The sequence below is a fragment of the Baudoinia panamericana genome, assembly GCF_000338955.1.
Source record: "Baudoinia panamericana UAMH 10762 unplaced genomic scaffold BAUCOscaffold_5, whole genome shotgun sequence".
Classification (NCBI taxonomy): Eukaryota; Fungi; Ascomycota; class Dothideomycetes; order Mycosphaerellales; family Teratosphaeriaceae; genus Baudoinia; species Baudoinia panamericana.
The window spans coordinates 439,921-463,124 of NW_006911261.1; the positions used below are offsets into that span (position 1 = coordinate 439,921).

General features: G+C 55.0%; 11 protein-coding genes across 11 annotated transcripts; 8 read left to right on the forward strand and 3 right to left on the reverse strand.

Annotated features, from left to right (window-relative positions):
• Positions 1-27: 27 nt before the first annotated feature.
• On the reverse strand, positions 28-1,797 carry BAUCODRAFT_32847 (uncharacterized protein). Its single transcript, XM_007676999.1, has one exon. It carries the CDS (start codon positions 1,741-1,743, stop codon positions 229-231), a length of 1,515 nt encoding a protein of 504 aa, XP_007675189.1. The 5' UTR covers positions 1,744-1,797; the 3' UTR covers positions 28-228.
• A 274-nt stretch (positions 1,798-2,071) lies between these two features.
• Positions 2,072-4,147, forward strand: BAUCODRAFT_68768 (uncharacterized protein; the record flags this gene model as incomplete). The annotated part of the gene is made up of 2 exons (XM_007677270.1): positions 2,072-2,965; positions 3,068-4,147. The coding sequence occupies 2 exons, from the start codon at positions 2,072-2,074 to the stop codon at positions 4,145-4,147; spliced, it is 1,974 nt and encodes a 657-aa protein (XP_007675460.1).
• A 131-nt stretch (positions 4,148-4,278) lies between these two features.
• Positions 4,279-5,050, forward strand: BAUCODRAFT_438106 (uncharacterized protein). The gene has a single exon (XM_007677463.1). It carries the CDS (start codon positions 4,507-4,509, stop codon positions 4,906-4,908), a length of 402 nt encoding a protein of 133 aa, XP_007675653.1. The 5' UTR covers positions 4,279-4,506; the 3' UTR covers positions 4,909-5,050.
• A 353-nt stretch (positions 5,051-5,403) lies between these two features.
• On the reverse strand, positions 5,404-7,651 carry BAUCODRAFT_87724 (uncharacterized protein). The gene is made up of 2 exons (XM_007677326.1): positions 6,433-7,651; positions 5,404-6,339 (listed from the first exon to the last, which is right to left on the reverse strand). The coding sequence occupies exons 1-2, from the start codon at positions 7,634-7,636 to the stop codon at positions 5,591-5,593; spliced, it is 1,953 nt and encodes a 650-aa protein (XP_007675516.1). The 5' UTR covers positions 7,637-7,651; the 3' UTR covers positions 5,404-5,590.
• A 1,306-nt stretch (positions 7,652-8,957) lies between these two features.
• On the forward strand, positions 8,958-9,425 carry BAUCODRAFT_121615 (uncharacterized protein; the record flags this gene model as incomplete). The annotated part of the gene is made up of 1 exon (XM_007677464.1): positions 8,958-9,425. The coding sequence occupies one exon, from the start codon at positions 8,958-8,960 to the stop codon at positions 9,423-9,425; it is 468 nt and encodes a 155-aa protein (XP_007675654.1).
• A 348-nt stretch (positions 9,426-9,773) lies between these two features.
• BAUCODRAFT_438777 (uncharacterized protein) lies at positions 9,774-11,449 on the forward strand. The gene has a single exon (XM_007677465.1). It carries the CDS (start codon positions 9,894-9,896, stop codon positions 11,109-11,111), a length of 1,218 nt encoding a protein of 405 aa, XP_007675655.1. The 5' UTR covers positions 9,774-9,893; the 3' UTR covers positions 11,112-11,449.
• Positions 11,450-11,814: 365 nt separating this feature from the next.
• Positions 11,815-14,055, forward strand: BAUCODRAFT_32852 (uncharacterized protein). Its single transcript, XM_007677000.1, has 4 exons — positions 11,815-12,142; positions 12,202-12,477; positions 12,527-12,814; positions 12,876-14,055. The coding sequence occupies exons 1-4, from the start codon at positions 12,097-12,099 to the stop codon at positions 13,637-13,639; spliced, it is 1,374 nt and encodes a 457-aa protein (XP_007675190.1). The 5' UTR covers positions 11,815-12,096; the 3' UTR covers positions 13,640-14,055.
• Positions 14,056-14,986: 931 nt separating this feature from the next.
• BAUCODRAFT_438663 (uncharacterized protein) lies at positions 14,987-17,523 on the forward strand. Its single transcript, XM_007677466.1, has one exon. The coding sequence runs from the start codon at positions 15,224-15,226 to the stop codon at positions 17,048-17,050; it is 1,827 nt and encodes a 608-aa protein (XP_007675656.1). The 5' UTR covers positions 14,987-15,223; the 3' UTR covers positions 17,051-17,523.
• BAUCODRAFT_438652 (uncharacterized protein) lies at positions 17,524-19,391 on the reverse strand. Its single transcript, XM_007677467.1, has 2 exons — positions 19,315-19,391; positions 17,524-19,264 (listed from the first exon to the last, which is right to left on the reverse strand). The coding sequence occupies exons 1-2, from the start codon at positions 19,340-19,342 to the stop codon at positions 17,997-17,999; spliced, it is 1,296 nt and encodes a 431-aa protein (XP_007675657.1). The 5' UTR covers positions 19,343-19,391; the 3' UTR covers positions 17,524-17,996.
• A 125-nt stretch (positions 19,392-19,516) lies between these two features.
• BAUCODRAFT_32855 (uncharacterized protein) lies at positions 19,517-21,035 on the forward strand. Its single transcript, XM_007677001.1, has 2 exons — positions 19,517-20,884; positions 20,939-21,035. Exon 1 carries the CDS (start codon positions 19,627-19,629, stop codon positions 20,548-20,550), a length of 924 nt encoding a protein of 307 aa, XP_007675191.1. The 5' UTR covers positions 19,517-19,626; the 3' UTR covers positions 20,551-20,884; positions 20,939-21,035.
• Positions 21,036-21,785: 750 nt separating this feature from the next.
• Positions 21,786-22,621, forward strand: BAUCODRAFT_438880 (uncharacterized protein). The gene is made up of 2 exons (XM_007677468.1): positions 21,786-21,998; positions 22,174-22,621. The coding sequence occupies exons 1-2, from the start codon at positions 21,835-21,837 to the stop codon at positions 22,349-22,351; spliced, it is 342 nt and encodes a 113-aa protein (XP_007675658.1). The 5' UTR covers positions 21,786-21,834; the 3' UTR covers positions 22,352-22,621.
• The last annotated feature ends 583 nt before the right edge of the window (positions 22,622-23,204 follow it).

Below are 23,204 nucleotides of genomic sequence, written 5' to 3' on the forward strand. Positions count from 1 at the left end.
AGTGGATTAAAGATTGCCTCAAACAGGAGGGCAGGCGAAAAGCCGAAGACGCAGCGGTCTCAGTGCCGGTGATGGATCTGTGGATGGGAAGGCATGAGTTGCTCTACTCACGCATATTCAACTCTTGATCTGCGCTAGACAGGCCGACTACCGACTGTACTATGGGTATCTCAAAGGCTAGCAACAACTCCAACGCCATTTACACGAAAGCTCGAGCATACACCACCCTCAAGACGCCCCAGCAACCTTCGTCCTCACCCTCGCCGGCCCCAGCCCCTTCCTGATCTCCTCCAGCTGCTCCATCCCACTCTGCTGCCCACCCCTCTTCACCCTACCCCCTGCCTTCCCCACCTTTCCGTACCCACCCAGAAAATCATCCATCATGCGATCGAAGTCCGCGCGGATCAGCTGCGGCGCCTCGGAATCGGTGGCGCGGCTATAGCTCGACATCCGTGACATACCTGACGCCCCGCTCTGGCGGGAGAGGTTGCTGTACCTGCTTACTGCGCTTGCTTTGGACATGCCTGTCATGCCGGAAGCGAGAGAGGTGGTGTCAGGTAGCGACGCCTCTTCTGCAATTTCGTCCAGCATGTCCTCGTTCTCAAGCACTCTGTCGAAGCGCGCGTCGAGTAGAGTCTGCTGATCTGTTCGCGCAAGAGCGGAAGACGTCATTGAATAGTTCGTGGTCGAGGTCTTGGCGCCTTTGCGCTTTTTGCGGCGACCGCTTGCTAAGGAGGAAAGGGCTGACGATTCGAGAGCCGAAGGTGCCACGAGTGGTGCTATGTCTCTCGTGGTGGGCCTGCCAGCTTTAGAGTTTTGCTTGAACTTCGCGAACTCGTCCTGCCACGCGCCTGCCGTGGGATCGGCTGGCGGTTCGGCTTGCACGTCTTCTGGCGGCGCTGCAATCTCGCCTTCCGAAACTTGCGGAGAGATAGGTGGGGGCGGGCTGGCCGCTCGTAATGTGTGATCACTCTCCCATCCTTCATCATCAAGCTCTGCATCACCGTCCTCGAATGTTTGCTGCTCGCCCAGCCGTTCCCACTCGTCCCTCTGCACCTCGTAAGCGTCCCTCGTCAACTCCGCGAACACATCCTCTTCATCGTCCACATACTCCTCATCCTCCAGCGCCTCCAGTACCTCGCGCAGTCGAGGGTCCATATCAGGCTGAAAGCCAGCAATCTCGTCCGGCACATCCTGCTGATCCTGATACGTCCGCCTGCGCACAAACTCACTCGGAAGCACCTCCTCCGGCAGCAGGCTCCGAGCAACACTACTCGCTGTGCTCTCACCTGCCACACTACGCTCACCACCCAGATCCATGTCTCGCAGCGCATCCTCCAGCCTCTGCTTACCCTTCCCTTTCGGCGCGGGTGTGGAAGCCTCAACCCACGTCACGGCTCCCTGACCTGAGCCTAGATCCCGCATATGTTGCATGTAGTCATATTCAGTGTCGTCGAAGAAGACGCCATGTTGTGCCGCTTCACCCTCATTTGGCTTGAAGCTGAACCCAAACTCCTCCTCCAAGTCGCCTCGTTGGCGCGTCTTCTTAGACCGCGAGGAGCTTGAAACTACGGAGCCAGCGGATGAATATGCGTAGTCATCCTCTGTTGGTCGACGGGCCTGCTTTTCGGCGAACACCATCGAAGGCGCATTTTCGTCGTTGATAAGCGGGTCATTCTGAGCGCGGTGAAGGAGGGCGAAGGTGGTGGCCGTTTTCTTGTCGAAGACTTTGCGGCGAGGCATCTTGATAATCCCAGTCCGATGGGTGCCTTCCGAAGAGAGAGGGCACGCGTAGAGATGAGGCACTGTTCATTCACTTCACTGTCACCCAATTTTGGCTCGAGATCTTGGCGCTTACAGACCCACCTTGAAAATGACGTACCGCTGTACCATTTCCAAGCAGACATTTACTATTCGGTTGCCATCACCTCCACAAACCTTTGCCCGACATATCTGCCTGGAGTATTCCAGACCATCGTTGACAGACACGTTCGAAGTTGCATTGTTAAGAAAGCGTACCGCGCCGATACAGTGTTGCGAGGTATTCGAGCGATTCGACAACGCCGCCACGATGGTGCTCCCCAAAAGCAAGAACGCTGTCGGCCTCGGCAATGCACTCATGAACGATCGCTACCGCGGTAATAAGTCCAACATGCATCGCAGTAACCCTCAACGCGACGGAGCGATCATGCGGCGCGATCAGGAGGGCAACGAGTACCTCACACCAGGCAAGAAGGAAGCGGAATGGATGAAGATGCGCTCGGTCACGGAGCAAGGCGCGCTGGACGAGTTTCTGACCACGGCAGAGTTGGCGGGCACCGACTTCACCGCCGAGAAGATCAATAATGTCAAGATCATTCATGTCGACCAGAAGAACCCGTACTTGCTCAGTAGGGATGAGGAGAGAGGTGTAGTGAGGAAGCAGAATGCGAAGAGAGCGCGGCTGACTGTGCCGAGACGGCCGCCTTGGGACGAGAGTACCACGGCAGTGGAGTTGGACCAGCGCGAAAGGCAGAGTCTGCTAGAGTGGCGGAGAGGGTTGGCGGAGCTGCAGGAGGTAGATGACCTGCTCATGACGCCTTTCGAGCGGAATTTGGAGGTCTGGAGGCAGTTGTGGCGAGTGATTGAACGGTCGGACCTGGTAGTACAAATTGTGGATGCGCGGAACCCATTGCTTTTCCGATGTGAAGACCTGGAGAAGTATGTGAAGGAGGTTGATAAGAAGAAGCGTAATTTGCTGCTAATCAACAAGGCCGATATGATGACGCTTGAGCAGCGGAAAGCGTGGGCTGATTATTTCGTGGAGAAGGGTATCAATTTCCGGTTCTTCTCGGCAGAGCTAGCAAGGGAGATGAACGAGGCCAGAGGCAATGCATTTGATCAGCTGGACGTCGAGGGGCGGGACGATGAGGACGAGGACGAGGACGAGGCCGAGGACGAGGATGATATGCTGGACGAGGGTGATGTAGAAGAGGAGATTGAGATCGAGGACGGTGACATTGCGAAGAAGGTGCGCCAAGTCGATCTGCAAGATGTTCAAGACGGGGAGGATGAATGGGCAGACGAGGAGGACATGGATGAGGAAGACGAACAAACCGAAAACGCCCCGCTCTCAGCAGAAGAACAAACACGGATTCTGACAACCGATGATTTGGAAGAGCTCTTCCTCCAGCACTCTCCCAGACGTCCAGACGTGGACGACACTGACCCGGACGCTGTGCATCGCAAAACGCAGATCGGGCTTGTTGGCTACCCTAACGTTGGCAAGTCTTCCACCATCAACGCTCTCCTAGGCGCGAAGAAGGTCTCCGTCTCCGCCACTCCAGGCAAGACGAAACACTTCCAGACCATCCACCTATCAGACCGGGTCATCCTTTGTGACTGTCCTGGTCTGGTGTTCCCCAACTTCGCCACGACCAAAGCGGAGCTCGTGTGCAACGGCGTGCTGCCCATCGACCAACTACGCGAATACTCCGGTCCCGCAGCATTGGTAGCACAGCGAATACCGCAGGCTTTCCTGGAGGCTGTCTACGGTATGAAGATTGTCACGCGACCTATTGATGAGGGCGGGACTGGCACCCCCACAGGTGAGGAGGTGTTGCGGGCCTACGCCAGAGCGAGGGGCTTCTTCACACAAGGTCTAGGCCAGCCGGACGAGAGCCGCGCAGCACGTTCGGTGCTGAAGGACTATGTCAAAGGCAAGTTATTGTTCTGCCATCCGCCTCCCCACGATCCGCCTATCGACGGCCGAGTTTTCAACCGCGGGCTGTACGACGCCGCTCACTTGCCACAAAAGCGGCGAGCGCATCTCGCCGTGTCTGCAGAGGCATCTCTGAACAGTACGGATTCTGTATCACTGATGGACGATTTGGATATGATACCACTACCCGCCACACAAGGCGCAAAGGGGCAAAAGCTGGATAAAGCTTTCTTTGCGCCCGGGCAAGGTGGTGGGAGTGTCGTGCAGCCTTTCCACCACAAGTACAGTGAGCAAGGGAAGGAGCTTAGTGGGCGCAAGTTAAAAATGGTTGCAGCGCTGGAGAAAGACATCGACCCGGCGGATATGAAGGCGAGCTCGAAGAAGCACTTCAAGGCGAATAAAAGGGCGGCGAAGAAGGTTGTGAGGAGTACTGGCGACTACGATTGAACAGGGAAGATCTTGAATGCACGATTGTGATTTTCATCCTTCCAATCTCGTCCCCAGAATGCGGGAGGAACATTTGACGCCGTGTACATGAAGCGGCGGCTCGGATGGAGCGCTGCGCTGCGCCGGAGTCAGTTCACGTGCCGACCACTCACACGCTCCGTTAAATAAGACTTCGTTTCACTTACAGAAATATGATCACAGCCACGGTGTGAGCATGCAGTGCATCTCAACTCAATGACTTGTCAGCCGCTACAGCGATCGGTAACAGCGGATGCTTCGTTTGACGGGTAGGTAGCATACAAACTCTGTATGCACCGCTTCCCCTCTCACACATCTTCTCCCTCCTCCGCCTCAACAGAATGTGTCTCTACGCAGCATTCAAGCACTCCTTACCACCTTTTCTCTCACCAAAACCGTCTCCTGTGAGTCAAACTACCGGATTAATCCTCTCCCATATCCCTTCGGGCAGAACCTGCCAAACAACGGCGCCGACTGGCCGAAAAACCAGGTATGGGAACTCGGCTTGGTTCGGAATATCACTTACAACACCGACTTTGGACATTACACTATTGCCCTGTGGCAGGACCAGATCAGTCCTCCCTCGCCGTGGAAGGTTGATTATGTTTATGGTTCGTAAGCATGCTGTTTCGCGGATACGAAAAGCGATGATGCTGAAAGCGAGTCAAACCTACGGGTCCCGGCAATGTGACCAACCATACCGGCACGCAAACTTTACAGTGGGTTGTGCAGACATATGGTGAGCCGTCCGCATTGCTGAAGCTTACAGTGATCGGGCTGACTTGGGGCGAAACTAGGTAATAACACCTCCCAGATCACGAACCCCGTGTTCTGGCTGTGGATCGCCGATTTGAACAGCAACCGGACTATCATCTCGCACACATTCAATATCACGAGTCCGTCATCTGCGTTGAACGAAACGGTGAGCGAGACGAGCATCGCCGCGAGTGCAAAGAGCACCCTTCCTCTTTGTCTCGGTCTAGGCCCAGGCCTTGGAGTCCCCCTGCTTGTGACACTCGCAGCTCTAATGACAGCACTGTTAGCCTTGAGACGGAGAAGGCAACAAAAAGCGGAGTGGGTATCCCAACTCCTCTCGAGTCAGACGCCGATAGAGGAGAAATGGCATTCTCCGGAAGATGTAACAAGCAACCTCCTTCACGAGGCTCCGAATGAGGACCGGAGGGGCGGAACTCGGAGGAATGGTGACATAGTATCGGAATTCTTGCAGATACGACCCAACAACCACGATACCCACGGTCAACCCACATCTGTCATTGGCGTACAAGGGGTCTTCGGTCCCCAGTAAAGCTACAATGTGACTGAATTTTAGCGCAATCGTTGCGGTTCAACCTCCGTCTTGGTGTTGGCGGAAGCCAATACCAAGACGGTTCTTGCATTGAAGCCTAGTTGCTCGCTCGTGTACAATCACCTATGTCCAAAGAGTTCCATCTCCTCGCCATCCTCACCCTCCCCATCCTCGTCGTCATCATCAAGCATCTCCGCGTCCCTCATCTCATCGTCACTCTCACTCTCACTACTCGATTCATCACGTCGCCTAACAGCGTGAATACTGTCATCCGTCCCTTCTTCCCCACTAGATAAAAGTTGCCCATCCGAGCCCCAAAACTCCACGGCATCATCATCGACCGCAACCGCATCCTGCGGGTTTCTTAGCTTCCGTTTCGTTTTGCCCACGGTCACGGTGCCCGTGGGGTCGCTGTGTATACTAGTCGGCGACCGGTTGCGGTCGGCAGTAGCGGAGCTTCGCCGCCTGAAGCTGCCTTCGCCAACATCGAGGCCGGCGAGGTAGTATCGCATGGGTGACAAGCTGCGACTCACTGCATCGAACATCTCGTAAGGAGAAAAGCGTGGCAGCTCCAGATTTGGCATGTTAGGCATATTCGGTAAGTTGGGCCAGTCCGGTAGGTTAGGAACCCGCGGCATTCGTGGTAACCGCGGCATCTCTGGTAGGTTGGGCAGATTCGCTAATGTTGGGAGGGTTGGCATAGTCGGCATGTTCGGCAGGGTGGGCAGTGTAGGAGTGGAGAAGCGAGGAGCTGTGAAGCTTGGGCGTCTCTCCTCTTCCTGGACAAAATAGCGCCTTCCGGGCGGAGACTGGGCGGAGCGTGCGCGACTTCCGCCGTTGACGGCTAGCTGAGACGGCGATGTTGGCACTTGCAGCACCGCTTCTTCAAACTGCGCCGGCTCGTCGTCGTTGCCAATGCCAGCATCCCGCATGACAGAGTCTCCGGTGAAGTCGTGCTGACGATGATGCTGTTGTTGCTGCCGTATCAGCCGTTCGGCATCTGTCTCCGGGACCGCGGTGGGAGCCATTTGGTTGGTGTTATAACTGTCGCAGACCTGACACTTCAGCCCAAGCCAGTGGAAAGGTGACCAACTGCGGCGTCCACAGTCGTTACAGCCAATGTACACGGTCCGTGGCCGTCGTGGACGTGCCTCGGGTGCCACCTCTAACACACCGTCTGCATCTGGGTTGGCTTGGATCTGCGGCAAAAGGCCCTCGAGGTCATCATCGTCCTCTGGCATCGGCTGTGCCCTAATCTCATCGTCCAGCTTGCGCCACTGCAGCTCCATGTTCACTGCACTTTTGCTGCATACTGGACATTTGTACGTCACAGCCATTAAGTCCTTGTAGCAGTCGCCGTGCATGTAGTGGCCACACGGTAGGCTGACAACCGATGTGGTCGACTCGAAAAGCCGTACCAAGCAAAGAGGGCAGTCTCCCTCGGTCGCCCGCTCGATGCAGGGATGAGAGGCGGACGTGGAAATAGTGATGCAGACATTACATCGTCGACAATGCACGTAATCCTTCCCTAAGCCTTCGCCCACCCGGCAGATTCCACAATCATCACAATGATAGATCCGCTTGTTGCTGTCGTTGTCCCAAAGCTTGCACTTCGAGCAGTAATACCATGCGGCATATTCGCCACAATGCATGCACACTTCTGCGGCAGGCTGCGGCGTGCAACAGAGCATGCACAACATGTTCTGTGTCTTCTTGCGGTTAAGCTTGTGCTCGTACGGTAGATCCGGTGCTTGATCATGGCAGTGTCGACAGGTGAACCATCGCTGGCAATCGTAACATTGCACCTTGACGTTCCGCTTGTAGTGAGCACATCCGAGGACGGCTGCATTTTCGTTCTCCGAGCTTTCGGTACGATCACTATGCACTACCGGCAGGGCAACAGGTATCGGACTGAACGTCGGTTCGAGGTCACCAGGTCTTAGATTGTACGGATTCTGAAGGTCCGCAGGGAGCATTAGTCTTGGATTTTGCAAGTCACTGGGAGACGACACGTCAATGTTGGCCTTGTGCGCGATGTATGCCCTCGTCATTAGGGCGTGCATGCGCCTCGCCTTTTCCTCCGTAGAGACCGCAAGCGTACGGATTGCTTGCAGCTGTTCCCGTACCGCACGCATGCCGTCGTCAATCGGCAATGCGCCATCCATTGCCGTGTCGTCTTGGACGCCATCAGGCTGCGAAGAGTCTGGCTCGATCATGCCTCGCCGCTGATCCAATGTACCCTCCCTTGACCGCATCACTGGATTGAGCGCTGGGGGATGTGCATCACTCGCAAAGCTCCCAATGTCCACACTCCGCAAGCTGTCTGCAGCTTCGTGTGCTGGGTTGATGCTTCTACCTCCATCCACAGGTCTCCCCCAGGACCGCCAAGACGATTGCGAACCCGCTGTCCGCCTGGTCGAAGAGTGCGCTTCAGAGCCGCGACTGACTTGAGCACGACCTATTAGTCCCTGCAGAACGTCTGTCTCGTCTCGCTCTTCCGTCGGACTCTCGACCACCTCCCCGGCATCTGGAAAAAGCGTCGTGTGAGCTCCTGCATGCCATGAACTTTGCTCTCGTCGGTCGCCGGTAGAAGTGGAGCCTTCAGGTGGCAGAGGCTCAGCCTGTGGCTCAGCATGGCGTCGGGAGGAGGCAGGTGAGGAAGGAGGCGGGAAACCAAACACCACACTTTCGAAAAGCTCGTACATGGACATTGAATGTCAATGCAGGAGACGAACAAAGATGTCCCACCGACATGCATGCTCGCATGACCGTGTTGCCCATGACGCAGTGTTTCTTGACAAGTGGCGTCTGACATCTCGAATGGCGCCACACTTTGGCGATCAACACTGCCGATCCCACGTGCTCTCCATCTGCAATAACCATCTGCAATGAACCTCTTCACGAAGTATCTTTCGCTTGTGTACTACGATCAGTACCAACATGGTGGTTGACATGACATTATGAAGAGCCAGTACAGGTTGCTACATGTACTTCAAGCCAGCAGTGACTGACGTACGGCGCATGAAGCGTATCTATTGATTTCATCCATTCCACAACGATCCCACCCGCCCGCGCTTCCATTCCTTCAATGAACGTTGACATTGGCAGCAGTACGCCAATTTTCTTGCATACTGGGATCTTAGTCGTTGTGATCATGGCCGTGGATCGCACGTCTCGAAAGCCGGACGACCTGTTAGGGATATGGGTACATCTCGAATGTCTTGTGAGCAACAGAACTGCATGGTCAGCCGCTTGGCGGTGCCAATTTTCGACGTCTATAGCTAGCGTCGCCGCGATATAATCGCCGTTTGGCTTGTTCGGTATGCAGAGCAAGCTTTCACCTCGCAGGCGGTGGATGCAGTCTGCGTACAAACAGCTCTGGCGATGCCGTGGGTATCCAGTCAGCTTTGCGCAAGAGCGCATTCTATCGTACTCGCTCAGCCCAGGGAATAGCAACGCAAAGTCTGCGTCGCCAAGCTCAATCTGATGGAGCAGATGCAGATGCGCATTGCGTGTTACCAGGCGGTATCGGTTCCTAGTCGTCCCGTGAGTTCTAAGGAAGCCTACATACCTATAATCACGAGGACCAGTTCAAGCTCCTGGGCGTGGCCGACAGGCTGTCAGTGTGGAGAGGCCCGACTGGCGAGGTACAATGTCCCGACGGTAAGCCTCTCCGTTGGCTCGGTTGATATATATGGATGGCTTTCGCAACATGTGCTGGAAAAGCCCAAGCCAAAGGTCATTCCCTTGGGTCCAGCTTGCAATGTCGGCCGCCAGGCTGTCAGCAAGTACAATTCAGTTTATGATATGCAAATACACCGAAAGAGAGAGGAGTTTTTCTCACACCTGCGAACAACTGGTGGTCATCCTTCGGCGCAAGCGACGCGGAAGCGCTGCAATAGCACAGTCATGGGCGACCAATCCAGGGTCAAGTTGATTGGAATGGCAGCGTGACTCACTGTTCTCTTGGACGCTGTAAATGTCATGGCTGTCGCTGCATATGCGCATTTGCCATTCAACCAGCAGCGTGAACGAACAACTCTACGGTCATCGGCACTCTTGTTGCGGCATGTGGCGCAGTCAAGCCTGGAATACTGACCGATTCCATTCTCTATTGAGCGCGACGGCACGTAACCCTTCGAAGAGCTCATGTTACTGCACTCTGTCCAGGTTAATGATATCGAAGAAGTCGGTTGAGTTTCGCAAGACCGTGCCTTCGGGGTCCACGGCACGTGGAGACGGGAAGCTTGGGCCAGTGGAAAGCCGAGGCAAGCAGCGTGCGAGGAGCACTCTTCGAATCGTACCGTAATGTGTGCGTTGATCTATTGTAGTTGCGGACGAAAGCTTCGTTCCGGTACCAGTCGCTGGGACCAGCGACTGTCTTAGGTAGTTGTCCCTAGGGTAGTTGACCTTGACTTTAGGATGCAACACAGTGCGAGAGCAGTTGGTGCGAGAGCACTGCTCGCTCTGCCAGCCTCATTGCGAGCGGCTGCATTGAGGACGATCCAGGCAAGATGGCAGTCAACGATACCCGAGCGCAAGCATCCCAAAACAGCCCTGTTCTTCCCGGGTCAAGGCGTGCAGAGGGTAGGCATGACGGCGGATTGGCTTGAAGCCTACCCTCGCACAGTCAAGCCGGTGCTTGAGGAGATGGATGAAACACTCAAAGTCCCCTTGAGCAAGATCATCGCGGAAGGACCTAATAGCAAGCTCACGGCAACGGAGAATGCGCAGCCCGCTATTATGATGACGTCCATCATCATTCTGCGGGTGCTGGAGAAGGAGTTTGGCTTCAAGACTGCAGACAGGATAGACCTAACACTAGGGCACTCACTGGGAGAGTTTGCAGCTTTGGTAGCGGCTGGCTATCTGCGAGAGCCGGATGCACTGCGGTTGGTGAGAAAACGAGCAGAAGTTATGGCGCGGTGCTCGCGAGAGCTCAATGAAGAAGTGGGCATGGTTGCTCTGGTGTGCGAAGCCAACCATTTGCCGTCCATGATAGACGCCATACATGACTTCCTTGGTCACGCCTCGGAAGGCTCGAAGATGGACAGTAACGCAGACTCCGATCTGCCAAGCGTACAGCAGGTGCTCATCGCAAACGTGAATTCGAAAAACCAGATTGTGCTGAGTGGTAGCATTAAGCGTATCAACGAACTCCTGACCCATTTGCGCCAATTTGCTGGTCATGACCCACGGGCGGTACGACTTAAAAGCGACTCACCCTTCCACAGCCCCCTGATGAAGCCAGCAGCCGAAGTTATGAAGAAGCTACTGGACCAGCCGTCTCAAGCTGCCAAAGGCGAAGACACAGTGATATGGCCGGGCATCATGCCGTGTGTCAGCAACGTTTCTGCCCGCCCGTTTGCAGACAAAAAGCAGCTCAAGGACTACCTTGCTCGGCAGTGCGTCGAGACTGTCTTATGGCATGATAGCATAATCTATCTGCACAAGGAGGAGAAGGTGCGGAGATGGGTCGGCATTGGCCCAGGCAAGGTTGGCCGCAACTTGGTCGGCAAGGAGGTTGGCATGAAGGGGGCTGTGAAAGGAGGTGGTGTTTGGGGTATCAGTGACCCGAGGGAGGTGGAGGCAATTCTGCAAGACCTCGATACGACGGAGACAGCTCAAGAGGACGACTGAAGGAAGACGCGGATGTGACTTCGTTCACCTCGAGCCCTGCCTCGCGCAATCGCCAGGACAGTCCATTGTACACGCCCTTTACACGAAGGACAAGCTGGACCGTACGACCAAAAAGCTGCAGGCCGACACTGCGTCGTGAACGACATATTTGCACGAGATGCTGCTCATTGATCTAGCCATGTGCAACTCGCAACCGGCCGTAAGCTGCTCCGACGAGCAGAGATGTTCGGCCTGAGCCGACGCGAGACATCACCACTCCTATCCGATTCTGGAGGATGTAGATGCTGCCGAAGCTGCGGTGGAACGACAGTACGAGCATAGAGGCAGAGCTCACATGTTAAGCAGGGAGGACTACTATATGGTTGCGATTGGGAGATGAGGTGAATCAACGCTGCAAAGCACCTGTGGGCTTCGGTAAGATTGATGGACTGTAGAAGGACTTCTGCAACGTATAGTGCTATCTGGCGGTACACAGCGTTCTATGGCGACGGGATGTATGCTTTGTGTCTCGTGCTGCATTGCCGTCTTTCGAGCCAACAAGCATGCCGACGTCGGCCACTAAACACAAGGTTCAGCTACCGTCGCGTGCCTGCTTTTTGAACCCTGCAGCAACATGACTTAGGCGGACCACTCAGGAGCGGACGATAAGGCCGGCCCTCTTCCATCGATCATAACAATGACATTGAGCCACAGCCTCGTCGGTACGTCCACGAGCAATATCTCGTTCACCTCCGTGACGACATCAGCGCGTTCGGGTGCAGCGAATCTAAGTGATCCACTGTTGAACAGCGGTGACGTTGAACCAAGGCTTTTCCCCATGGTGAGCATGGCCATCAAGAAGGCGCGTCTTGTGACGACCTTCTCCGGTAACATTCTGTACTCGTTGCTCTTCCTTTTAGCATTCGTCCACTCTCATAGTATTTGACATTTTCACACCTTGCGGCCGTGAAATTCATAGACAGTAGGACACCTCGGCAAAGCGAAGATGTCGAATCTTCCATCCGAGCCCGAGTTCGAGCAAGCTTACAAGGGTAAGGGCAGTCACACGGGCTCGTTGAGTGTGAGTCGAGGTGCTAAATATGTATTTCAGAGCTGGCCTCCACCCTCGAGAACAGCACGCTGTTCGAGAAGAACCCGGAGTTTAAGAAGGCACTTCAAGTTGCAGCCATCCCCGAGCGAGTGATCCAATTCCGCGTGACATGGGAAAACGACAAGGGCGAAGTGCAGGTGAACCGGGGCTTCCGCGTCCAGTTTAACTCGGCCTTGGGACCATACAAGGGCGGCCTGCGGTTCCATCCTACCGTGAACCTCAGTGTTCTGAAGTTCCTTGGCTTTGAGCAGATCTTCAAGAATGCGCTTACTGGGCGTGAGTGACTTTACGTATGGGTTTACGAACACGTCTGACAAGGCCATAGTTTCTATGGGTGGTGGCAAGGGTGGTGCCGACTTCGATCCCAAAGGCAAGTCGGACAACGAGATTCGGAAGTTTTGCGTCTCCTTCATGCGTGAGCTGAACAAGCACATCGGTGCCGACACTGATGTACCAGCGGGCGACATTGGCGTGTCACCGCGCGAGATTGGCTGGATGTTCGGAGCTTACAGGGCGGAGAAGAACAAGTGGGAGGGTGTCCTCACCGGTAAGGGCGGCACCTGGGGTGGCAGCTTGATCCGGCCGGAGGCCACTGGCTATGGCGTTGTCTACTGTAAGACCCCTGCATCGTCTATGATGAGGTCAGAATTGTCAGCTAACTATGGCCTTCGCAGACGTGCAACATATGATCAACTACGCCTCTGGCGGCAAGGAGTCCTTCAAGGGCAAGCGTGTTGCCATCTCAGGGTCAGGCAACGTTGCGCAATATGCAGCTCTTAAGGCTATCGAATTGGGTGCGACCATTATCTCGCTCTCGGATAGCAAGGGTGCTCTCATCGCTACGGACGAGAAGGGCATTACGCCCGACCTTGTCAATGTTATCGCGGAGCTCAAGGTGAAGCGGAAGCAGCTCACTGAGCTGGCGGAGAGCTCGGAGTACAAGCAGAAATTCAAGTACATCGACGGTGCGCGGCCATGGGTGCATTGCGACAAGGTCGATGTGGCACTGCCGTGTGCGACGCAGAACGAAGTTTCAGGCGAAGAAGCGCAGAAGTTGATCGAGTTGGGCGCGAAGTACATCGCAGAAGGCTCAAACATGGGCTGCACGCAAGAAGCCATTGACACTTTCGAGAAGGTTCGGAAGGAGAAGAAGGGCGAGGCTATATGGTACGCGCCAGGTAAGGCAGCCAACGCTGGCGGTGTTGCGGTGTCCGGTCTGGAGATGGCTCAAAACAGCCAGCGGTTGAAGTGGACTTCCGAGGAGGTCGATGATAAGCTGAAGGGCATCATGAAGAACTGCTTCGAGAACTGCCTGTCGACAGCGAAGGAGTATGTGCCTCCTGCCGAGGGCGAGCTGCCATCGCTGGTAGCAGGTGGTAATATCGCGGGCTTCAGCAAGGTTGCTGCTGCTATGCGCGACCAGGGAGATTGGTGGTAGGGCGACGGTTAGCGATCGTAGAAATGAACGTACTTGACGGCTACGAGCGAACAGTTGACTAAACAATATAGCCTGTTCGAGACAGGCAAGTGCCACTCTAGCCTCACATGTCAGTGAGGCGCCGCCGTTAACGACCTTGACAATCCCTTCTGCAAGTAGCTTCATGCCGAGCCGGTTATCATGGCGCCGCACAACGTGTTGGCGTCGCGCGATCATCGATGGCCGCTCCTTCGGGTATTTCACCGTCTGCGCTATAGCCTCTATGGGAGATTGCTCGCTCAAGGGTTTCATGCGAAGAGCATAGAGAAGGCTGAAAAGGGCGTATGATCAGCATAGCGCAATTTACCTTAGCTCTCTGCAGCATACTCACGATACTCACTGCGCACCGCAGATCGGATGGAAGTTGCTGCTTGGAAGTTGCTGCAAATTGCCTCGCACGCACGGCTCGCCAATGGTGTCTTTCGGCTTTTCGAAAGGGGGACATCGCGCCGGCGGCGTGTGGGGTCAGAGAGAAGGTTCAACTCTCGCGCTAAGCTTGCTCAAGCATTGGTGTCGTGCATGGGGATCGCATCCGAATAGGCTCCTTGATTGGTTCGGAGAGAGAGTGTTCCTGACTAGACCTCAAGTGAACGGCGGTTGGAAAGTCTGTCCCTGTGATGTCTATAATCGCTGCTGGCGGTGATGCAGCTGAAGCAGGAGCTTCCCTACAGCCACAGGACGTCTTTACAACAGAGTACATACGATGTTCCGGGCTGGAAAGCGAATGGATTCCGACACGCGGGATAATGAGACGCAATTTGGTGAGCCGATGTCATCCTGGCGCAGCGCCAGGATGGAGGTGGCTCGGGAGCAATCTGTGGCCGCTATGGCTTTGTCGGTTGCGCGCCCAATGAGCTCGCACGCCCAGCGACAAGGTCCAAGCGCAGTGGCATTCGTTTGACTTCTCCTGGACGACCTACTGTCCTTGTCTTGGCCGGTCCTCTCTCTTGTGTTCACCACACGACGGCTGGCTCAGGTGTTCGCGTCCTCGACTGTCGCTCGTTTGGCCATTAACTGACCCTAGTCTTTCCTTGTACATACGGCCTATTATCGTATCTAATTCATTCCACATCCACTTCTTGTCACGGGCCGATTAACCATCGTGAGCTGGGTGAAAAGCGACTTGGAACCCTTCGCAGCACATACCGAAATCTTGACGAACAGGCATCGAGACAGGTTTCGGCCCATCCATATAACAACCACGAGCGGTTCTCACACAGCAAACGCGCATTCAGCGTCGAGTACATTGGCTGTTGAACGGCCCAGACGCCTACCGCGGTGAGAAAATGAGGCTCCCGATTCCGACCACACACATCAACCTTCGCATTTCAAGGCCACAGTTTCACAATCTGGACAACTATGTCGACAATGGTGGCGACGCAATACACCTGGGTTCGAGGACGTTGTTTGGGAGAGTAGCGCAGACGGACAGCAGTTCAGACACCCCTTCAAGCACATGTCAGCCTGGTAATGACTCCGCAATATGCGCGAAGCCAGTGAGCGAGATGCAGACTCAGACACTGCCTATTGTGTTAGGCGCAGTGTATGTTAACATTCGTTCGGTTGATGATCTTTACTGACGCAAACAGTATCCCGATATGCTGTGCACTTATAGCGTTCGCCATCCTGCATCGCAAGTTCGTCAAGCGACAACGGCTAGAAGACGCGAACGACCCTCACAGATCCTTGGACTTTGGTGTTGACTTGTCAAAGCCCTCCACGGGCAAGGGCAACGTTCCCGAGATGACCGTAACCGACCTGGGCACTGAGGTCTCCAGTAACCCAGGACAGCGGATTCGGGGCATGTCGCTGGACGTGGTGAACCCTTTCCTGCTGCCGGCTGGTTTACAAGGCTCGCGCGAATCCATTCACAGCATGGCTCGCTCGCAACATGACGATCCTTACCGGCCTGTGACAATGTTGCGAACGTCTTCTGAATCGCCTTCTCGCCCGAAGCTCGATGATGCATCAACGTACTCCGTCTCCACTAAGAACTCCACGAGTGAGAAAGCTGATCTGTTGGCGAATGCTCAAAGGATGTCACGGTCAGGTCCGCCACGCGTTGACTCCATGTCTCCACACAATTCACAGTCGTTGGAGAACACGAGCGCGCACCCCCCGGGAAATGCGAGCCGGAGTGCACCTTCGAGCCGCAAGAACAGCCTTGCGCCAGTGGAGCAATCGCTTCCCAAACCAACCCAGCCGCGATCTCGCCAGCAGTCTCTGCCCCGAGCCAACCCTCCGGCGGTTGCGGCAGGTAAGCAGAGCATGGACGATAGGAAGCGAAGGTCATCCTCTACGCCACGCACGGCACGGACGCGCTCCGCATCCTCGAAAGCCATGCCTAGAAAAGCATTGCCTTGGGATGATGCGCAAGCTGTCGCAAACGCTCTTCCACCGCCACCAATGCCGCAGCCGAACACCAATGAAGTTGAACCTAGAACAACAATTACTGGACGCTACTCCATGGAGACCTCGCACGCGTCGCAGAAACATCCTGCCCTGCCTCCGCGGACGTTAGCCATGGGCGCCCGCCCACTACCGCCAGACCAACCCGAAGAGTCACCCGAAGCGCGTGCGAACCGCATCCGATCATTCTACAAAGAGTACTTCGACGCTTCTCGTCAGAGCGGTACACGTAACACTCGCATGACCGATGACTTCAGTGACCTTCAAGGCGCTATCTTTGATCCGGAGACTGGCAACTTCTTCATGGCTGGTGGTGCCCGCCCTTACGCTCAGCCCGTGGGTCGCCGTGCCATGACACCTCCGCCGCGTGGCGCGCCTCGTCCGCAAGACGTACACGGAAGACATACTAGTGTTGTCTCTGCAGGTCGTGCACATCCTAGGGGCCGACAAGGCCCGCAACCGCCAACGCTAAAGGTCAAAGTGCCGCCACCTAAACCGCTGCAGAGCCTGCCGACTCCGCACATGCTCCGGGACTATGACTCTACCATCAGCAATCCTATTGACTTCGCACCGCCGATCTCGTATCGTCAGATGCAGAACGGCAGCGCCCCCGCCAGTCCGATCGGAGGCTCAAAGCCGTACAGTCCGTCCGTGAAGGCTTTCAACCCGCTGGTTTCGTCCTTCGACGATCTCTCTGTCATGCCGTCACCTCACCTTCTCCGCAATTCCGGCACATTCACAGCACTGGACTTCGCTCCGCCAAATCGCCTTGGCAGCCACAACGATACTGGCAGTGAAACGGGCAGCATCCGCAGCGCTCGTTCTGGCATCTCAGCTTTGCAGCTCGATGCTGTTCGTGCAGGCGCCTACCGCGTCTCTCGGATACCGCAAGAGATCGTGATGACGAAAGATGACTTGGCGTTGCAGCTGCGACCCAAAATGAACCTCACTGCCCCAGCCTAATTTGGATTCTAGGTGGTGGCATTCTATGCGCAGCACCAATCACGCTTACGAGACGACGCAAGCGCTTGTATAAAATCTTCCCTAACATCGCATCAGCGGCTTTTGGTGGCATTGGGAGGGTTATATTCACGGCCAAGGCCATCGCAGGCGTTCGGAAACCAGATGGGTGGCTGTGGTCTCAATATGCTACTAATCGACCATAACTTTGCATCTGTTCTGGAGCTCGGTAAGGCAGCCGCCGTTGAGATGAGAAAGCGGCCGGTGTGCACTTGCTTGGATTGGACATGGGGGCTTTGTGAGTGACAGCTAAGCTCATTGTAGATATGGTGCGGCAAATCAGATGTACAGTGTCATCTGTCTCTGCTCCTCATGGCTCATTCTCCGTTTTTTGCTGATTTGACATTGCTTCTGGTATGAGCCGACGGCTTCTAGCTCCAACAGTCACCCGGTGTGGTAGAGATGATAGGGCGCCTCGAACATGTGAACTCGTGAAGATTACAGATTACCAATCCAAGAATGACAAGCGATTTGATCAGCCTCCTATGACTGCCACAATCTGGCCAGCAGAATGATGAGCGAGCTTCAGAAGACAACCGACTAACGATGCGAAGCCATCATCTAAGTCAAACGCTTGTGGGGCCAGCCAGGTGAACAGCTGCGTGGCTGTATCTCTGGTCGCACATCTGGCGAAAGCCAACATGCTCAGGTACCAAAGCAAATGCAACTGCAGGTCGCGACTTTCGAGTTCCGGCGCTTGATCGGTCTGAAGACATTGTCGAATACGCTCCTCCGAGCTTCATCAACACGTCGGACCCAGTACCACGAGAGCACACAAGGCGCCAGTGGCAACAAAATTGCGCGACGGGCTTGACGGAAATTGGCGAAGTTCTCTGAGATGCAAAAAGGCTGAAGGTTCGCAGAGGCCACTTCGACGAGGTACCATAGCTTAACTCTCATCACGTACATGCTCGTACCAGCCGAAATAGTGCGCAAGATATTCACCAGTCAAGCCAAGCGCGATCGCGCCTCCTGTGAGCCAGGCACCTTTCTTGAACCACGCCCAACAGTCTTCAACATCTTGTAAATTGACAGTCCGGATCATGTATCCGAGCGTCACCGCCGCACATCCGCAGGTTCCTAAGTAGAATACTGGGCCAGCACTGATAGCTGCTCCCGCACCGGCAAGTAGCGCAACTTGAAGTGCAGCAACGGCCGTAAGAAATGCTTTGGCATTGGCTTCTTGCGCCAGCGCGATGCTTTTGATGCCGACCTTTGCATCGTCGCGAATGTCTTGGTAGGCGTAGATCATGTCATAAACTATTGTCCATGCCACACAGCTCCCATACAGACACGCTGCTGAAGCTAGAGCGGGCATGTTGGCAAGTATATCCACTCCTAGCGCAGGGTAACCAACGAAGGCGCCCCATGAGAACGTCAGACCAAGGACGAACTGTGGGTAGTTCGTGACCCTCTTTGCCAGCGGATATGTAGCGACGAAGAGTAAGCTTGGTGTGGCATAGAAGAAGCACTGCCACGGAAACTGTAGAAGCACACCGAGGCCGGCCAGTAACTGCACACCAAGGAATGGAATGGCCTGCTGGACAGAAACCGCACCCCTAGCGATAGGCCTCAGCCTCGTCCTTGCCACACGTGGGTCCAGGTTACGGTCCCAAAGATCATTGATTGTGCAACCTGCGCCACGCATTATAAGAGCGCCTGCGAAGAACAGTCCGGTAGTGTAGGCGATAGTCAGCGGTGGCGCTATCGGCGTTGCGAGAGGCGCAGCTAGAAGCGTACTGAAGAGGCAAGGGAGAAAGAGGTAGTAAGTTCCTGTAGGCTTATCAAGGCGAGCAAGTTCAGCATAGGGGACCAAATTCCGAGGGAAGATCGAGAGCAGACCAGTCATAGGAGCCTTGTAGCCGGGCAGCTTTGCACTTTCACGGTTGATGCTTCCAGTGTGACTAGCAAGGGAGCCGTCTGGAGGTCGGGTTGCATGCTGTCTTCTTTGCTTGAATTGCAAGCTTTTTAAGCTCAGTGCTGGTGGAGTCCTTGCCTGCGGCTGAACGCGTGCAGAGACTGCATGCGTACCGTATCGAATGTATCGGTGGTGTTGCAGCTGTATGGACAACCTCGGGAATGCATTTTGTTCTAGACGAAGAGATATCAAACGCAGAGCCGCTGGAAGTTGACAGGACTGCATCGAGCGTGGATAGCCTGTGACTTACCTTAATGCTGCCCAGAAAGTGCTAGAATCGGCTACATACTACATAGCAAGAGCAAAGGATGTCTCATTGACACCTGTAATGTCGAAGCGTGTTGATAGGTCGCTAGTACCGTGACCTGACTGGGAGGCAATTCACACAAAGGGTGAAGGCCCCGAGCTCGACCAGCTGCCTCAGGCTGCAGCACTCGCCTCGACGCTCGACCTTGAAAGTCACGCTTTCTACTCCACAAAGAAACATATATGTATTGCCTACGGTTTCGTCCTTCGTAGCGATACAGTTACGGATGAGCCCGCAAAACTAACTCTAATGGCCATATAAAGTGCGAGTATTCCGAGGTTGACAATGGTCAACATGGCAAGCACATCTGCCACATATCGTTCCCTTGTCGCAGACGTAGGCTCAGCCTTGAAATCTTTCCAAGCTTCGAGCTCAAAGTTCAGGCTCTTGAAGTCCGTGGACCCATCAGAGCTCAAACCGCATGACTTGAAGCGTCTGTCTGACGATCAAGCTCCGAGGACACTCTTCATCTTGGACTCATCGTTCAACCCACCTTCAATAGCTCACCAATCGCTGGTGTTGTCAGCGTTTCGCAGATCATCCAGTAGTGCGTTTTCGAAACCTTTCCGGCTGTTACTGCTGTTCGCAACCATGAACGCAGATAAGGCACCATCAGCGGCCTCCTTCGATCAGCGCCTGACATTGATGACTATCTTCGCCGCGGACCTTGTGCGAACGCTGCAGGCACAGTCCGAAGAGTACTTTTGTGTCCCCGTCGACATTGGCGTGACGACAGTGCCTTACTACACGGACAAGTCTGCAGCGATAGAAACGGAAGGTCAAGAATGGTACGCCGTCAAGCCAAAGCACATTCATCTGGTGGGGTTTGACACACTCACCCGCTTCTTCGCTGCAAAGTACTACAAGAACTTCGACCCGCCGTTCTCAGCACTGAGTCCTTACTTTGATAGTGGTCATCGCTTGCGGGTTACGCTCAGACCGGACGAGCAGTACGGCTCTGTCGACGAGCAAAGGGCGTTCCTGGAGCGTCTTGGAAACGGTGAAATGGAGAAGGATGGAGGCAAACGGGATTGGGCAAAGCAAGTAGAGCTGGTGCCTCCCAACCCAAAAGCCGGTGTGAGCAGCACTCGCATTAGGAAGGCCGCTCATCGCGGCGATTGGGACGAAGTTGATCAACTCTGCACTCCAGGTGTGGCAGCCTGGGTGAAGTCCGAAAACTTGTACAAAGAGGACGAGCGGGGAGCTAAGATGGCCTGATGCGTGTCGCCTGGCATCTTTCGATCACTTCCTCTGGTATCGTACAGCGGTATGTCTTAGTCGTACAAGGCATTATGCCGTTCTATATATATCAGTGGGCTGAGATTACTCACTTGACGCCTTACGCTTCCTTCCGGTCACAGACATCCCACACCCATGGAACGCTAAAAGAGTAGAAGTCGAATCATCTATGCATTTGGTGGGAGACCCTTCAACCAGCCTCGGCTGCGCAGCCACTTTGCAATGCCAGGCGTGATCGCGACGGTCAACGGGAAGCGGAAGAAGACAAGCGACTTGTGCACGGCGTAAGATAGAGCGAGTTGCGTGGCCAAACCTGCGACCATGGTCAGCACTTATGTCGAGCATGATTGCACACGGTTCTCTTTACTGGCTCCATGATGTTTATGTTCCTGCTCCGTGACAGCTTCGGCAGTCTGCCTTGCTTCATCCACAGGGCCTTCGGCGCCAGCGGGTACCGCGGCCTTCTGTCCCCGCCACTCCCTCCACCTTTCTATGAGCCGCGCAGACCATGCTCGATACCGCTCACGCGACCCCGGCATAGCCTTTTCCGTCACTTCCCAAAAATTGTCCACAACCCAATCCTCTATTTCCGCTATCCGCTCGCTTCCGACATATCGGACGGCGAGGAAGCAGAACGGAAAATCCAGCACTGACAGGCCCAAATAGACGCCTACTGCAGTCCAGCCATATTTTCGGCTGAGTTCGCGGAATTTGCCTTCCTTCTTGGGCGGCTGTGACGAGGCAGAGCCGGCGTAGCGAAGGCTACGGAACGAATGTTCAAGCCTTCGGAACGAGGAGCGTGCGACGGATCCGTGAAGGCCAACACGGCAGCTTTGCGTGCGTTGTGCGAGTTTAGGTGAGGTGGAGATCTTCCGAATAGGGAAGGCACACGTTTTCTGCGGATTGCATCGCAGTCTCAGGTATTGGACGAAGTTACCCTCCAGCGTATGCGCTAAGGAGCGACTCCTGTTGCGGAGTCCGGTCTGCATCGCAGGAGTATACTAGAGGTAATTGCATGCAACTTATAGGGATAATGAACTCGGAGCACTGATGGACGAACAGCAACAGCCCTTGAGGTCTACGACGTCTGAGTTGGGCAAGTGCGATGCGGGTCGCGCCAGGTCCCGACAAACCGTAGGCCGAAGATCGACTGCAGGGATCGGTATGAAGCGGACGGTAAGCCAGCAGGCCAGCGACAAGCCGATGCGTGCTTCCATAGGAGCCAACATCCTTGATCCTGATTACACGCCATTGCCGCGCGAGATGACATCACAAGTCTCCCTTCCGCGACTCGTGAAAGTCACGGTTCTGTCCATTGGAGACTTAGGTTTCGGTCACGGTCACCAGGGTGGGACGCACATTCTGCCGGAATGCTTCGGCGCCACAATTGGGCTCGGCAGTAGGTTGCCTCGGCAGAATATTTGCAGGTAAGCGTCGACGCATTTGCGCCGGTGTATCGCACCTTGAAACAAGTCACCGACAGTATGGGAGGACCTGGTAACGCATCTGCAGCTCCTGGGACATTCTCAGCCATGCGTTGCATGATTGTGTCCCTGAAGTACATGGCACCCTGTTTCGTGAAGCTAACCTAGCCACTGCAAGCCGTAGTGCGCCGCGACCGACAGATTACTGTACGCAAACCGTTGGTGCATTCGGTACTGTGAAGCGGTCAGGGAAGCGCATACAATATCGATCACGAGATCATCGCACTGCCTCGGCACAGAATGTCCCTAGGCGCCCCCACGCGACTGAAAGTGTTGTGAAGGGTGTTCGGTTGTAGAACCGGTAGGGTCGATTGGGCCAGAGAAAGTCTGCTGTAGACCGCACGCACGGTGCCGGAACCGAGAGTCTACGCGACCACGAAAAACCTACGGCAATCGGCCGAGCTTGACTTTGCATTTAACCGCCCATGTCAGCGCGATATTCATCCTAACCATCTATAGCACCAGTATGGGTCAGCAGTCGATCTTCAAGAATATGCATGAAACGTGCGCGTGGCGTGCATTCCCTTGTGGCAATTGTCTTAGTGGTGGAACCTTGAACGCCATGCTACCTCTCAATGGTGGGGCATTGTTCGGAAAGAGTAAACAGGATGTTACCCTGCTTCTGTGGGATCGCCGTTGGCAGGGACCGAGCACCGCAGCAGCTACGCAGATAGTGAGACGAAGTGTAGCCTGTAGATGCTGGAGGTCAGGCTTCAATGGCTGGCTGCGTTACTCTGCGAGTGTTTGCCAGACGCCGGAATGCAGATAGGGAGCTGAAGTCCTCTCAAACTCTACATCTCGGTCTCGGTCATACGAAGACTAGGTTTGCTGCGCATCTGCCGACAAACTCTGTGGAGTTGAAGCTCGTCGGGCACCGCGAGGAGTTCGTTAGGCCTACGCGGTTGCACTATTGCGCCGTCTCTTGGCCACCCTCGGTAGGCGTCAATGATAACTCGATCCACGCACCAAAGGCGCACTGCATCCAGGGACTGCGGAAAGCTTATTCGTTCACAGCCTGTTGAGCGTTGCACATCGGTTGCATATGTTGCATATAAGCTGCAAGCATCAGGGTAAGTCGTGAGCTGTTCGTATGCGTGTTCGTGTGGGATGAATCGATCTGCTGCATCGTTCTCTATCTTGCCAACCGCC

Bases quoted from the DNA above. Each gene is read 5' to 3' on its own strand.
- BAUCODRAFT_32847 (XM_007676999.1), bottom strand. From the start codon at position 1,743: ATGCCTCGCCGCAAAGTCTTCGACAAGAAAACGGCCACCACCTTCGCC.
- BAUCODRAFT_438106 (XM_007677463.1), top strand. From the start codon at position 4,507: ATGTGTCTCTACGCAGCATTCAAGCACTCCTTACCACCTTTTCTCTCA.
- BAUCODRAFT_87724 (XM_007677326.1), bottom strand. From the start codon at position 7,636: ATGGATGGCGCATTGCCGATTGACGACGGCATGCGTGCGGTACGGGAA. The intron at 6,340-6,432 runs GTCAGCACGACT...CGGTGCTGCAAG, and splicing joins GCAGCAACAACAGCATCATC to TGCCAACATCGCCGTCTCAG.
- BAUCODRAFT_438777 (XM_007677465.1), top strand. From the start codon at position 9,894: ATGCAACACAGTGCGAGAGCAGTTGGTGCGAGAGCACTGCTCGCTCTG.
- BAUCODRAFT_32852 (XM_007677000.1), top strand. From the start codon at position 12,097: ATGTCGAATCTTCCATCCGAGCCCGAGTTCGAGCAAGCTTACAAGG. The intron at 12,143-12,201 runs GTAAGGGCAGTC...TATGTATTTCAG, and splicing joins GTTCGAGCAAGCTTACAAGG to AGCTGGCCTCCACCCTCGAG. The intron at 12,815-12,875 runs GTAAGACCCCTG...TGGCCTTCGCAG, and splicing joins TGGCTATGGCGTTGTCTACT to ACGTGCAACATATGATCAAC.
- BAUCODRAFT_438663 (XM_007677466.1), top strand. From the start codon at position 15,224: ATGTTAACATTCGTTCGGTTGATGATCTTTACTGACGCAAACAGTATC.
- BAUCODRAFT_438652 (XM_007677467.1), bottom strand. From the start codon at position 19,342: ATGAGACATCCTTTGCTCTTGCTATGTA. The intron at 19,265-19,314 runs GTATGTAGCCGA...GGTAAGTCACAG, and splicing joins TCCTTTGCTCTTGCTATGTA to GCTATCCACGCTCGATGCAG.
- BAUCODRAFT_32855 (XM_007677001.1), top strand. From the start codon at position 19,627: ATGGCAAGCACATCTGCCACATATCGTTCCCTTGTCGCAGACGTAGGC.
- BAUCODRAFT_438880 (XM_007677468.1), top strand. From the start codon at position 21,835: ATGACATCACAAGTCTCCCTTCCGCGACTCGTGAAAGTCACGGTTCTG. The intron at 21,999-22,173 runs GTAAGCGTCGAC...AGCCACTGCAAG, and splicing joins CCTCGGCAGAATATTTGCAG to CCGTAGTGCGCCGCGACCGA.